Source organism: Eretmochelys imbricata, chromosome 9, assembly GCF_965152235.1.
Source record: "Eretmochelys imbricata isolate rEreImb1 chromosome 9, rEreImb1.hap1, whole genome shotgun sequence".
Classification (NCBI taxonomy): domain Eukaryota; kingdom Metazoa; phylum Chordata; order Testudines; family Cheloniidae; genus Eretmochelys; species Eretmochelys imbricata.
This window is the reverse complement of record NC_135580.1, coordinates 36249625-36262344: the sequence shown is the minus strand read 5'-3', so window position 1 is coordinate 36262344 and position 12720 is coordinate 36249625. Positions and strand designations below refer to the sequence as shown.

General features: G+C 42.4%; 1 protein-coding gene across 6 annotated transcripts in view; it reads right to left on the bottom strand.

The window, feature by feature from the left end:
* The window catches only part of DOCK10 (dedicator of cytokinesis 10), a 252846-nt gene that overhangs the window by 24443 nt on the left and 215683 nt on the right, over positions 1 to 12720 (bottom strand). For all 6 annotated transcript variants that reach the window (XM_077827342.1, XM_077827346.1, XM_077827344.1 and 3 more), the window contains 2 exons: positions 2162 to 2308; positions 492 to 702 (listed from right to left, as the gene is read on the bottom strand). In XM_077827342.1, the coding sequence (XP_077683468.1) occupies positions 492 to 702; positions 2162 to 2308 (358 nt within the window). The remainder of the gene's footprint in view (positions 1 to 491; positions 703 to 2161; positions 2309 to 12720) is intronic.

Here is a 12720-nt window from a genome sequence, read left to right as displayed (position 1 = left end):
GTATCATGTTTTAATTTTTAACAAATACTCATATCTGAAGTGGTTTATTTTTCCAACCAGGTAAATCTTGCAAGGTCCACTCTGGTTTATCTTTAGTCTATGCAAGCTAAGAAGAATAAAGAATGAGGATTCTGATTTCACTAAACTGGTATAAATCAGGAGTAACTTTACTGAGAAAGTGGGGTGAGTGAGAGGAGAGTAACAAGGAAGAATAATGTCAGCTGATTATTCTACAAACAGATCATTTTTCTTCTGTTATTTAATTGTCTGCAAAATCGTATAATGTGTGCAATTTGGGCATATTAAAGACTATGCACAGAAATACAGACACAGTCAAATGATTATTGCTCACTTAACACAAAACTGTCGGCAAACAACAGATTGTGGACCATATTATGCTCACTGATTTTTGAGCAGCATTGCCCTTTGAAATCATATGCAATTTTTTTCTTATAGTCAGAACTCTTAACAGAAAAAAGGCAGCAACATACTTGTCAGGATTGTGCGTCTCTTGCATTGCTCTTCTACCCCTCCGTGTTTTTTTCCTGACAGCGTGAAAGGCGTTTCAAATACAAAATGGTTGATGTTGTGATGCATTTCAAAGTCGGTCTTCCTGTCGTCAGCCTCCTTCTCGTCAAAGAAAGGCGTGACATATGTGACCTGGATATAGGCGTATTTTGGATCCAACTCTTTGGGGTTGACCTGTGTTAACATTGTTACACATGATGAAACAATGTATCTGATACTGACTTAGTATTACTATTAATACAATCTCTGAGTGTTGTTTACAGGCTTGCTGTTTTTACCCACTGTGGTTTTATTGATATTTGTGTAAACACAGTTCATGATTTTTAAAGGTAATGTTGGACACATACATTAACATTTAGATCACTGACTGTGGGGCATGTTTTTCAGTTGAAGTCAATGGGAGTTTTGAGTACAGTTCAATGGCAACATTGGATCTGGGTTGAATGAATTAGAAAGAAAATAGCCAATTTCTGCCTTGCAATGGTAATACATATTTGTGATGTACATTGTGATCACATTTGTGATTACAATGTTGTCCTTCGGCCACATCACCAGGCCAGTGCAGCCCTAGGCCCTACTAGAAGGCATGGCTCATTTTTGTTATAAAACTCGTGCATACTAGTTCCGTACTTTGCTCATATCCATTAGAAACACCTTCTTGGAAACATTTATGGTATCACAACAGTGTTAAATCTTTGGCTCCCAGAACAGCCTTACAGAGAGAATGCCAGTGTGGTGTAGAGTGAAGTGTGGTTATGTGATCTTATACTTCAGTGGGAAAACTAGCTTTTTATTTAGTATATGGGTGTTGAATATAAAATAATAGGGCTAAATACTGACCCATGGCACTCACCCATGCAGGGAAGAAGGGGGCATGTGACTCATTACTCCCCTCAATGGACTGCCTACATCATGAGTCATAGTTGGGATATGTCTACATTGCAGCTGGGAGCAAGCCATCCAGACCCGGTAGACAAACCCATGTTAGTGGGGCTTGAGCTGCAGCGCTAAAAATAGCAGTGTGGATGTGGTGGTTTGGGCTGGAGCTCAGGCTTTGAAGCCACCAGTTTCAGGTGGGATTGTACTCAGCTGCTGCCAGCCATGCTACTGCAGCTACACTGCTATTTGTACTCCTGCTAGCTTGATGAGAGCTAGAATGAGTATGTGTACCCAAGGAGGGACGGGGGACAAGTCACACCCCAGCTCACAGTGTAAGTATAGTCTTAGAGTAGGAGAGCCACCCACATGGGGTTTTATTCCTACCTTTGCCCCCCACCCCCAGATCTGAGAAGGATGGGATGGGAAGGGGGTGGAGCTCTTACTATCCCCCTAACGTACCAGCAAGTACAGTGGAACCATTGCAGAAGGTAGACTAAGCAGTGCCAGGTAAAAGGCTTGCACTGCTTAATATACCTCTGGATTAAGAGGGAACCAGGACCAGACTGTAACTCTGCTCCTGCATCACTGCCACTAAGTGCTGCCTCTTACTCAGGGCTTGTGGTAACTCCACAATCCAGCCCATAATATTTTGAATGAAAGGAACAGGTTTTTCACCAATTACCAAACCAATTCACAGAAGTGCAGCATGTGTTTTTGAAAGAACATTCATCTAAGGGCAGCATTTCTCCCATACCTTGTTGGAATCTTGTATCATCTTCACATTGTCTGCTCCAAACTTATCTGCATAAAGTTTTAGCAGTCTCTGCGAGATCTCAGACAGCCCTGTTAACTTGGGTTCTTTATAGATATATTCTTTACCTTCCTCTTCTTCAAAAAACCCCTGTTCAAAAACAAACAGAAAAGATCACTCAGTGTAACAGATCTGGCAAACTAAGTGTAAACAGAAAATAACACATACATGTTTACTGTGACATAAGGTTTAATGTATCCAATTGTTTAGATATTGGAGTCATTGATTGTTTTTTCTGAGTGCTACAGCATGTGGTTGATGAAGGAACCTAACACATTACACAAATTTCGACATTAGACAGAACATACGTCTAAATTTTAATCAGCTGGACAAGACAACTATTGTGAAATACAATGTAAACAACATTGGATATCAGAGGATTTGTGTGTAATGCATGCTTTTATTTGCCTATGTGGAGAGACTGCCATCTAGTGGTACATTCTAGTTATAAATTACAGATGACCAAATTAGTAATGGCTCATGGATTTACATGAAATACTGTTCTCTCTTCACACAACAAATCTTTCAAGCAATAAGAGCATAAAATTCATTGGGTGTAAAACTATCTTGTTAGGATGCCATGCACAACAACTGTGTGGGAACAACAAATGAACTGATCTGTATCTTAGTTCATTTAAATAGAGTATTCTGCTGTAATCTTGAAAAAACCAATAATACATTGTGATATCTTCGAAGACAATGTAACATCTTATTTACACTGGAAAAGATAAAATTGCACAGACTGTTGACTTTTACAAAAAGATTGCTGCACATGTACTTACAACATTGGACGTAGCTGGCAGTGTATTAATAAAAGGTCTGTTGAAGAACAAAACAAGAACCTGCCAGTTTCCGTAAGAAATGTTGACCTCAGAAAATTAATATATAAAATACACCATATGCAAATAAAACATACATAACTGGCGTATACTGACAGTTTAGGATAAAATCTTTCCTGGCTGAATGAAACAGGTCACATGTACCACACCCATTAACAATAATTGGACTTTACCACTGACAATGATCTTATACTTCAGTGGGAAAACCAGCTTTTTATTTAGTATCCGAGTGTACAATGTAAAATACAAATAGGGCTAAATCCTGACCTGTGGTGCTCACCCTTGCAAGGGAGCCGGGGGCATAAGCTGGATGGGTTGCATACTCTGTTGCTGGACTTTCGGCAATGCAAATATTGCAGCATATACCCAAACAATGCCCCCTTGCTTGTCAATGGAAAATAACTCATTTAGCTTGGATGTCAGAGGAGATCGTCAGTAAAGGTCAGCAGCTACAATACAGGCAGCAAGTCAGAATGATAAGGGTAAAAAGGACAGCAAAAGACATACAAATAAAACCCTTTAGCCCTAACGTATTGTGGGAAAGATGCCTGAAGTTGTAATATTCCTTAGTAAGCATCCGAGGAAAAGTCCCATCTGTAAGACCTACTGGAAGGCAGAGGAGCGCAAATACAGTCTGGGACTTTCAAAGACGCCTATGGGAGTAAGGCACTGAACTCCCACTGAAAGTTATTGGGAGTTGGGGGGGTCTAATTCCTATGGGTGGAACCTTGGAAAGCCCCAGCGAAAAAGTAGTATTTTTACACCTGATCGCATTTCAACCTTGGCGCCAGGAGAAAAAAAAAGAGAAAAAAAGATTAATTGTTAATTATCTGCAGGGCCTATCATTACAAAATGACATAAGACAGTTACAGCTTTGTAAAAATAAATTAACTAAAAATGTTAATGTTCTTTTAGAACATGTGAAAGAGAAAAAGGAAATGATCTTTATTTCAGCAGAGCTGAAGAGAAAGAAGGATCTGGCCATAACTCATCTTCCCAATTTCTCCAGCAAAGTGGGCCCGCAGTACCTCTAATGAAGGGAGGCACTATTTCCGTATGCTACACTATAACGTAGATATCGCTGTGCAGCATCATTAATTATAGAATGCCTCTGAGATAGAATAAAAAGAAAATTTTGTGATACCCTTATGGAAACTAGTTCTGATGCATCAGGTAGTTGTGTGCTATACAGGAAGTCAGACTAAGATGATCCTAATGGTACCTACCAGCCTTAAAATCTATGAATCTGGGAATAGGAAATAAAACTTTGTTGTTAAAACAAAATATGGTACCTGCCACTATGGCTTACAAAAGCTGACTTATACCATGCACATTTCTTAAGGGCACAGACAGCAACTAGATTCATGATAATTTTAATCACCCTCTTCTACACAGAAAACACAGAAAGAAATTTCCCTCTTCTTTCACATCATTTAGTAAAAATTAACCCAACACTTTCTCACATTCTTTGCCTATTTTGTCTCCTTTTCACTGTAAAATGTTCCAGAGGAGTGATTTTTAATTTTATTTTTTTTTAAGATTAGAAAGTGCCCAGCACATTGTGGGTATTGCTGAAAACAAATGAAGAAGGAGAATTGTAATAGTAACCTATTTAACCTTATTATTAACCTATTATTATTATTATCATTGAAATCACATCATAGGCATGCAAGGCAGTTTCCAGACAAATGAAGGACAAAACCATGCCTGAGGAGCTTACATCCTGTAAACTCTTACTCAGGTGATTGATTTTGATGGGACACAAGTTGCTTTCTGATCTCACCCCCACTGAAGTCAATGGAAAATTACTTTGGGTGAAAATAGATGAAAACTCCATTAATTCTATCCAACCCCAATAAAAAGCTAATCTAGATTGTTCTGACTGAAAATCATCTGCTTTATGTAACCACTGAATTAAAAAAAGATATTTTTGAAATTAATCCTGCTCTGAGCTGGGGTAGCATATCCTCTTAGTCACTGGCACTTTTTATAGATTTTTGCTAGCTAAAGCACAGCGTTTACATGTAAGCGTCAGATTGCCATGCTGATGCAATACAGCACTTTGAGATGATACTTGTGCTAATCATTTCAGTAAAAAAAGATAACTGACAGATTTCTTCTACTCTTTAATGCGAGAGATATTATTTAAAAGCGTGGTCTCTAACAAAACTTCAAATGAGAAGCAGGAGTTCTCTGGAAGCCATATAATAATCCTGTCTGCCATATGCCACAAATCTGGCAAAGACCATTAAGAGTCAGATTAAAAAAATGTATAGGAATCAAATATCCTCCAGTTTAGGGATTTTAAAATATTAAGTAGCTGAGGTCACATTATTAATGTATAGCAACATCTTGTTTTCATATTGCCTGCTATTGATTTATAAGGACAGTGTGATCAACTGCATGTAATGGTGGAAATGAACTCTCAAACACTGGTTATTGGTTTCCAGTAAACTTTCATTCATTTAGGCCCAGGCTGTGACTGACGTTGAACGGCTATCCAGTGTGGGGACAACTGAAGGAGCTTCTCTTTCCTCATGCAAAGAAGAGTCTCTGTCATAGCTCCTAAGCTCAAGGAAGTAAAAGGACCTCCCCTTTTGTGCATTCCTGGTGCAGCATATCACCTCAAAGGAGTTGGGCTATGGTGAAGCATGGCCCTATGTTACCTCCTTTCTGCACTGGCTTGTGGGGCAGGTCAGGTGTACCTGAGGGAGCAGGCTGCATCTCTAATTTATGTTGCCTGAAATGGCCCCCATGGGCCATTGCACCAGGCAGGATTGATGGAGCACAGGGCACTCTGGCCAGGTCCCTTTACCCCAATATGACCATTAACTTGGCCAAGGGAAATGTCTGATCCTACCAGATGCTGAGTATCTCCTACAAGGTCTCAACTCCCACAGACCTCAAGGATGCTGAGCACCTTGCTAAACTGGTCTAAGAACATCTTTAAGACACAAAGCCTTCAAAGCTTCAAAGGAGAAGGGTACATTTCCCATTCAAATACTTCCTGCTCTGCCACAGATTTGTTTGTGACCTTGGGCAAGACTGCTCTGCCTCTGTTTCTCCTCCTACTCTTCGTCTGTCTTGTCTATTTAGATTATAAGCTCTTTGGGGCAGGGATTCACTATGTATTTGTACAGAGCCTAGCACAATGGGGCTCCCAATCTGGTTGGTGCCTATAGGCCAGGAGTGGGCAAACTTTTTGGCCCAAGGGCCACATCATGGTGCGAAACTATATGGAGGGCCAGGTAGGGAAGGCTGTGCCCCCAAACAGTCTGGGCCCTGCCCACTATTCGCCCCATCCCACTTCCCACCTCCTGACTACCCCCTCAGAACCCCTGACCCATCCAACCCCCCCTGCTCCTTGTCCCCTGACTGCTCCCTCCTGGGACCCCCTGCCCCAGACCGCCCTCCCCGGGATCCCACCCCCTATCCAACCCCCCTGCTCCCTGACTGCCCCCCCAACCCCTATCTACACCCCCGCCCCCTGACAGACCTCCCGGGACTTCCACGCCCTGACTGCCCCAGAACCTCCACCCCATCCAACCACCCCCTGCTCCTTGTCCCCTGTCTGCCCCCCCGGGACCCCCTGCTCCTAACCGCCCCTGCTCCCTGTCCCCTGCCTGCCCCCCGGCACCCCCTACCCAACCCCCTCACCGCAGCACACGCGCACCGCCACCTCCTTACCATGCCACTCAGAGCGGCAGGAGCTCACAGCCCTGCTGCCCACGTGGCGGCGTAGCTGCGGGGGAGGGGAGGCTGCAGGGGAGGGGCCAGGAGCTCAGGGGTTGGGCAGGACGGTCCCACAGGCCAGATGTGGCCTGCAGGCCATAGTTTGCCCACCTCTGCTATAGGCACTACTGCAGTACAAATAAACAGTCATAATAGTCAGCATTAAATACTGAAGTGCTGGACAAATCCAGTATTTTAGCACAAAATACCAGCCTGTAATTTTTACCTTCTGAGATTCTGAGTGAGGCTGTGCCTTTGGGATGATAAAGGCTGTTCCACTCACTACTCCCAGACCACTTAACAATGCATTCTAGTGCAGGAGCATGGGCCCATCGCTTCTATGGGTGCATGGGGGGAGCACTGCCTGTGGCTTCCTGATTTTTCCTGGCCCTTTCACGGACCCCATAAAGTTCTTCACACCCTCCCATCCTGTTCACACACGTTAGGGCCAGAGACAATCTGGGCCTCACCTTCTTTAAGTGGCATATATTTTTTATTACATTCTGAGATCTAAACACCATAATTCTGCCCCTATTTAAAGGAATGAAATGGAATGGACATACTGTAGTTTAAGATGGAGTTAGTGTACAACAAAGGGACACACAGCAAGTTTGGGATGGCTGTGTGAAATGAATTGCTGAACTGCAACAGCCCACGGGCAAATGTTTATGGAGAGGTTGCTGGTAAATAATTCTGGAAAGCGTAATGACTTATTGAGCCAGCTGTATGGGTAAAGCATCTATCTGATGTGTTTGTAATGAGCCCATCACCATGTTACCTAGATGCCACACACATATGCAACTTAAAAAGCTTTTGAAAGAGTCACATTTTCCCTCCCCCTTTTGACATCACCACTTTCTGTGGTACATGAGGTTGCTGGTCTCACCTGTTTCCTAGGGAAGATCCTGACAGTGCCTTGCATATTGTGGGTCATTTTTATTGTAAGATAGTTTGGATTACACCCCTAAAGTGGCAGGGCCCAAGCTCATCCTGATCTTCATACATAAGGGGTTCAACAGTTGCCCTGGCACTGTGAATCTTGGCATTCAGCTCCCAACAGTTATACCTTGAACACCATCAAATTTAGTTTCCAAACTGATTAGTCTCTGAAAGTGAGTCTCAGGGAAGAGTAAACCCCAGTCCAGTGAGGCTTCGAAGAGTAGCACCAAGACCCTGAAGTTTTTATTCTGGCTGGGAAGTCAGTTAAGGACATGAAGCAACAGAATGATGTCTGTAGAGCAGGTTGGCTGCTGCTTGCTGGAATGGCATGACCTTCTGTGTGGCCTTTATGGTCAGTTCCAGGCAGAATGCACCGCAGTAATATAGCCTGAAGGTGATGAAGGCATGGGTTTGTCATTGCTGGGTTCAGATCAGATAGAAAAGGGCACAGTATCCTAACCAACCAAAGATGGAGACAATATTTCAGGCATTCACGGCTTTTTTGGGTGTGAAGAACTAGCAACAAATACAACAGGACACTGAGGCCTTGACCTTGACAGTTGATCAATATGACTTTGACAATTGGTAAGAGTTCAGAGCTGTTCTTACGGTCTTGAATTTCTTTTTTTCTCCTACCAGCAACACATCAGATCTGTCCATACTGAGTCTGAGCTAGCTACAATTCATCCAGGCACTTATCTTGCACAGGTGCTCAGATATCTGAATCATGGAACTGTCTGGAAATGAGACATTGAGCTGGGTCTCATTAGCACATTGCTGGTGCAGAAGGCCATAGTGTCTCACCACCTCCCCAGTTCTGAATGCCGTTGGCAGAACTCATAGTGCTTTTGGGAAGAAAGAGCAGCCCCCATTTGTGACCCGTTGGAATCTATTCAACCAAAGTCAAGCTGAACCAGCTTAATGAAACTTTGCTCACCAGTCCTATATCTTACTGGAGAGCCAACAGCCCCTCTTGGAATAAACTGCTTCTATGCTCTAGTCGATGCAGAAGCCTGATAATGTGTAAATGCGTCTTGCAGTGTGCATTGTTGAAAGTAGAGAAATTCCTAGCTGCATTGGGAAAGACGAATTAATCTGAATTCATTTTGTAATCTAACTACCAGTTCAGTGAAGATAACATAGGTCACTGAAATGCAGAAGGGAAGCCAAGTTTTTATTGGCTTTATCAGAAATCTCAGGTTTTAATAAATAGGCACAAATCTTGGGGTATCTCATTGCTCAGTCACAGTTGTGCTGTGCTGAAGTAGTAGCAAGTACTATGCAGCTGTGACTAAATGAAAAGACTTAAAGGGTCATTGAGTGGGCTTCCTTAACTGTATCAGCTAAATCAGAATGTGCAGTTCTGCATTGTTAAAACCTGCATTATTCCAAGGCAAGTAGGGACCTAACCTTTCCAATGCTGATTTGCACATGCAGGTACAGGTATTGGGCGCAAATTTTAGCTGGCCCTTGCACAGGTGCACAAAAAGTATGGGGCCTACAAGAACTTCCAAGGGGCTGGTGAGATCCCATTGTGGAGCTCCTGTGGGTGTTAGCTGTCTAAAAGGGAGCACTGATCATGATCACCACCCCCGCCAACTGGGCTGCAGAGCTTCACCCCTTCTAAGGACTGGCAGAGCTGTTGGTTCACATGTGCACTACAATTTCTCCTGAGGGCTCTAGCAGCAATGGAATCCATCTGCAGAGACCTCCAACACACCTGGTAGAATCTTGGTCCTTGCAGGTGGAACTGTGGATTTTCAGATGCCAGTGCAGATTTTTCTCCTATAGAATGGCTGCGCTTGAGAACTCGGGGGGCGCATTTAAGAGGTCTGCACCATGGAGAAGCCAGAGCTCCCATGTAAAGTTATTGTAGATTTGATTATAATCTTGACACCCAGAGGCAATCAGAATTGTGCCCATTTTTTATGGCTGGCGAATCTGTCAGATACACTGGAAAATACTATAAAGTGATTTTTGTCCATTGTTCAGACAGGGTTAAAATAGTGCAATTTTAAAATTTCACTGTGAACCTCTGAAATCCTCACTTGGGGTCAAGATAGAATGCACACACCAAGGAGCTGCACTGTTCTAAGACAGGTTTCAGAGTAACAGCCGTGTTAGTCTGTATTCGCAAAAAGGAGTACTTGTGGCACCTTAGAGACTAACCAATTTATTTGAGCATGAGCTTTCGTGAGCTACAGCTCACTTCATCAGATGCATACCGTGGAAACTGCAGCAGACTTTATATATACACAGAGAATATGAAACAATACCTCCTCCCACCCCACTGTCCTGCTGGTAATAGCTTATCTAAAGTAATCATCAGGTTAGGCCATTTCCAGCACAAATCCAGGTTTTCTCACCCTCCACTCCCCCACACAAATTCACTCTCCTGCTGGTGATAGCGCATCCAAAGTGACAACTCTTTACACAATGTGCATGATAATCAAGTTAGGCCATTTCCTGCACAAATCCAGGTTCTCTCACTCCCTCACCCCCCTCCAAAAACCCACCCCCATACACACACAAACTCACTCTCCTGCTGGTAATAGCTCATCCAAACTGACCACTCTCCAAGTTTAAATCCAAGTTAAACCAGAACATCTGGGTGGGGGGGTAGGAAAAAACAAGAGGAAATAGGCTACCTTGCATAATGACTTAGCCACTCCCAGTCTCTATTTAAGCCTAAATTAATAGTATCCAATTTGCAAATGAATTCCAATTCAGCAGTTTCTCGCTGGAGTCTGGATTTGAAGTTTTTTTGTTTTAAGATAGCGACCTTCATGTCTGTGATTGCGTGACCAGAGAGATTGAAGTGTTCTCCGACTGGTTTATGAATGTTATAATTCTTGACATCTGATTTGTGTCCATTTATTCTTTTACGTAGAGACTGTCCAGTTTGACCAATGTACATGGCAGAGGGGCATTGCTGGCACATGATGGCATAAATCACATTGGTGGATGTGCAGGTGAACGAGCCTCTGATAGTGTGGCTGATGTTATTAGACCCATCACAGGGCCTAATAACATCAGCCACACTATCAGAGGCTCGTTCACCTGCACATCCACCAATGTGATTTATGCCATCATGTGCCAGCAATGCCCCTCTGCCATGTACATTGGTCAAACTGGACAGTCTCTACGTAAAAGAATAAATGGACACAAATCAGATGTCAAGAATTATAACATTCATAAACCAGTCGGAGAACACTTCAATCTCTCTGGTCACGCAATCACAGACATGAAGGTCGCTATCTTAAAACAAAAAAACTTCAAATCCAGACTCCAGCGAGAAACTGCTGAATTGGAATTCATTTGCAAATTGGATACTATTAATTTAGGCTTAAATAGAGACTGGGAGTGGCTAAGTCATTATGCAAGGTAGCCTATTTCCTCTTGTTTTTTCCTACCCCCCCACCCAGATGTTCTGGTTTAACTTGGATTTAAACTTGGAGAGTGGTCAGTTTGGATGAGCTATTACCAGCAGGAGAGTGAGTTTGTGTGTGTATGGGGGTGGGTTTTTGGAGGGGGGTGAGGGAGTGAGAGAACCTGGATTTGTGCAGGAAATGGCCTAACTTGATTATCATGCACATTGTGTAAAGAGTTGTCACTTTGGATGGGCTATCACCAGCAGGAGAGTGAATTTGTGTGGGGGAGTGGAGGGTGAGAAAACCTGGATTTGTGCTAGAAATGGCCTAACTTGATTATCATGCACATTGTGTAAAGAGTTGTCACTTTGGATGCGCTATCACCAGCAGGAGAGTGAATTTGTGTGGGGGAGTGGAGGGTGAGAAAACCTGGATTTGTGCTAGAAATGGCCTAACCTGATGATTACTTTAGATAAGCTATTACCAGCAGGACAGTGGGGTGGGAGGAGGTATTGTTTCATATTCTCTGTGTATATATAAAGTCTGCTGCAGTTTCCACGGTATGCATCTGATGAAGTGAGCTGTAGCTCACGAAAGCTCATGCTCAAATAAATTGGTTAGTCTCTAAGGTGCCACAAGTACTCCTTTTCTTTTTACTGTTCTAAGAGTATTTTATCCAATCTGCCCTCTATGGGTAGTTTTTGTTGCAGGGGAGGAATACAAATGTGGCACGTCATGCTCCTGCTACTCAGAGGATAAGTAAGTATTTTGCATTATGATGTTTCTGCCACTTTTGAATAGGTATTTAATTTTTAAATGCTGATTTTCACTCTATCGTATCGCAGTTATATTATACTGAATAGAGCAATTTTCATAAATTTACATCAGTTTAAACGTCTGTAGTTTTATTGAAAAGTTACTTTTTCACTATATTTTTGTTAGAACTTTTTGCTTATATGGCTAAATACCTATGATATTGTCGTCCAGCATTTTAAAACCTCAGGCTAGGCACCCAAATCCATATGGAGGTGCTTAAATAAAAGTCCTTGATTTTCAGAAATGCTGAACATGCCACAACTTCCACCGTGAATACAACAGTGAAGTCAATAGTAGCTGCCGATGCTCAGCACTTCTGAAAAATAACAGATGCCTAAATAAGGATTTGGGTGTCTAATTTTGTAAAGTTTGGACTTGGTATCACTTAGATGTAAAGGGTACTTAGTCTGCCTGCCGGCCTAAAGTAGGAAAAAGAATGTGTCTATACAGTTTTAAATTAATTTATGCAAGGTCAAAATAACCTTTCATTATTGAGGTTTTCAAATACTCTTGGCAATGAATGGATGAAAAAGTCTAAGGTGTATAATGAAAATGGACGTTATTGGCATGTGGGGCAAAGGAGTTTAGAGAATTACAAAAATGATACTTTTCGGAGGGAAAAGTATGCAGGCAAAAGCCACAAATGGAAATGGATTGATTTTTTCCCTTTCAGATCAGGCCTTATTTCTAAGGTTGTCATGTACGGTTGGTAATATGGTGCTAAGAATATTTGTAAACCGTTTGCAACCAAGGGATGTTCTTTGACCGACTAAGTGCACTTCAGATTTCCGCTGGTAAATGCTAT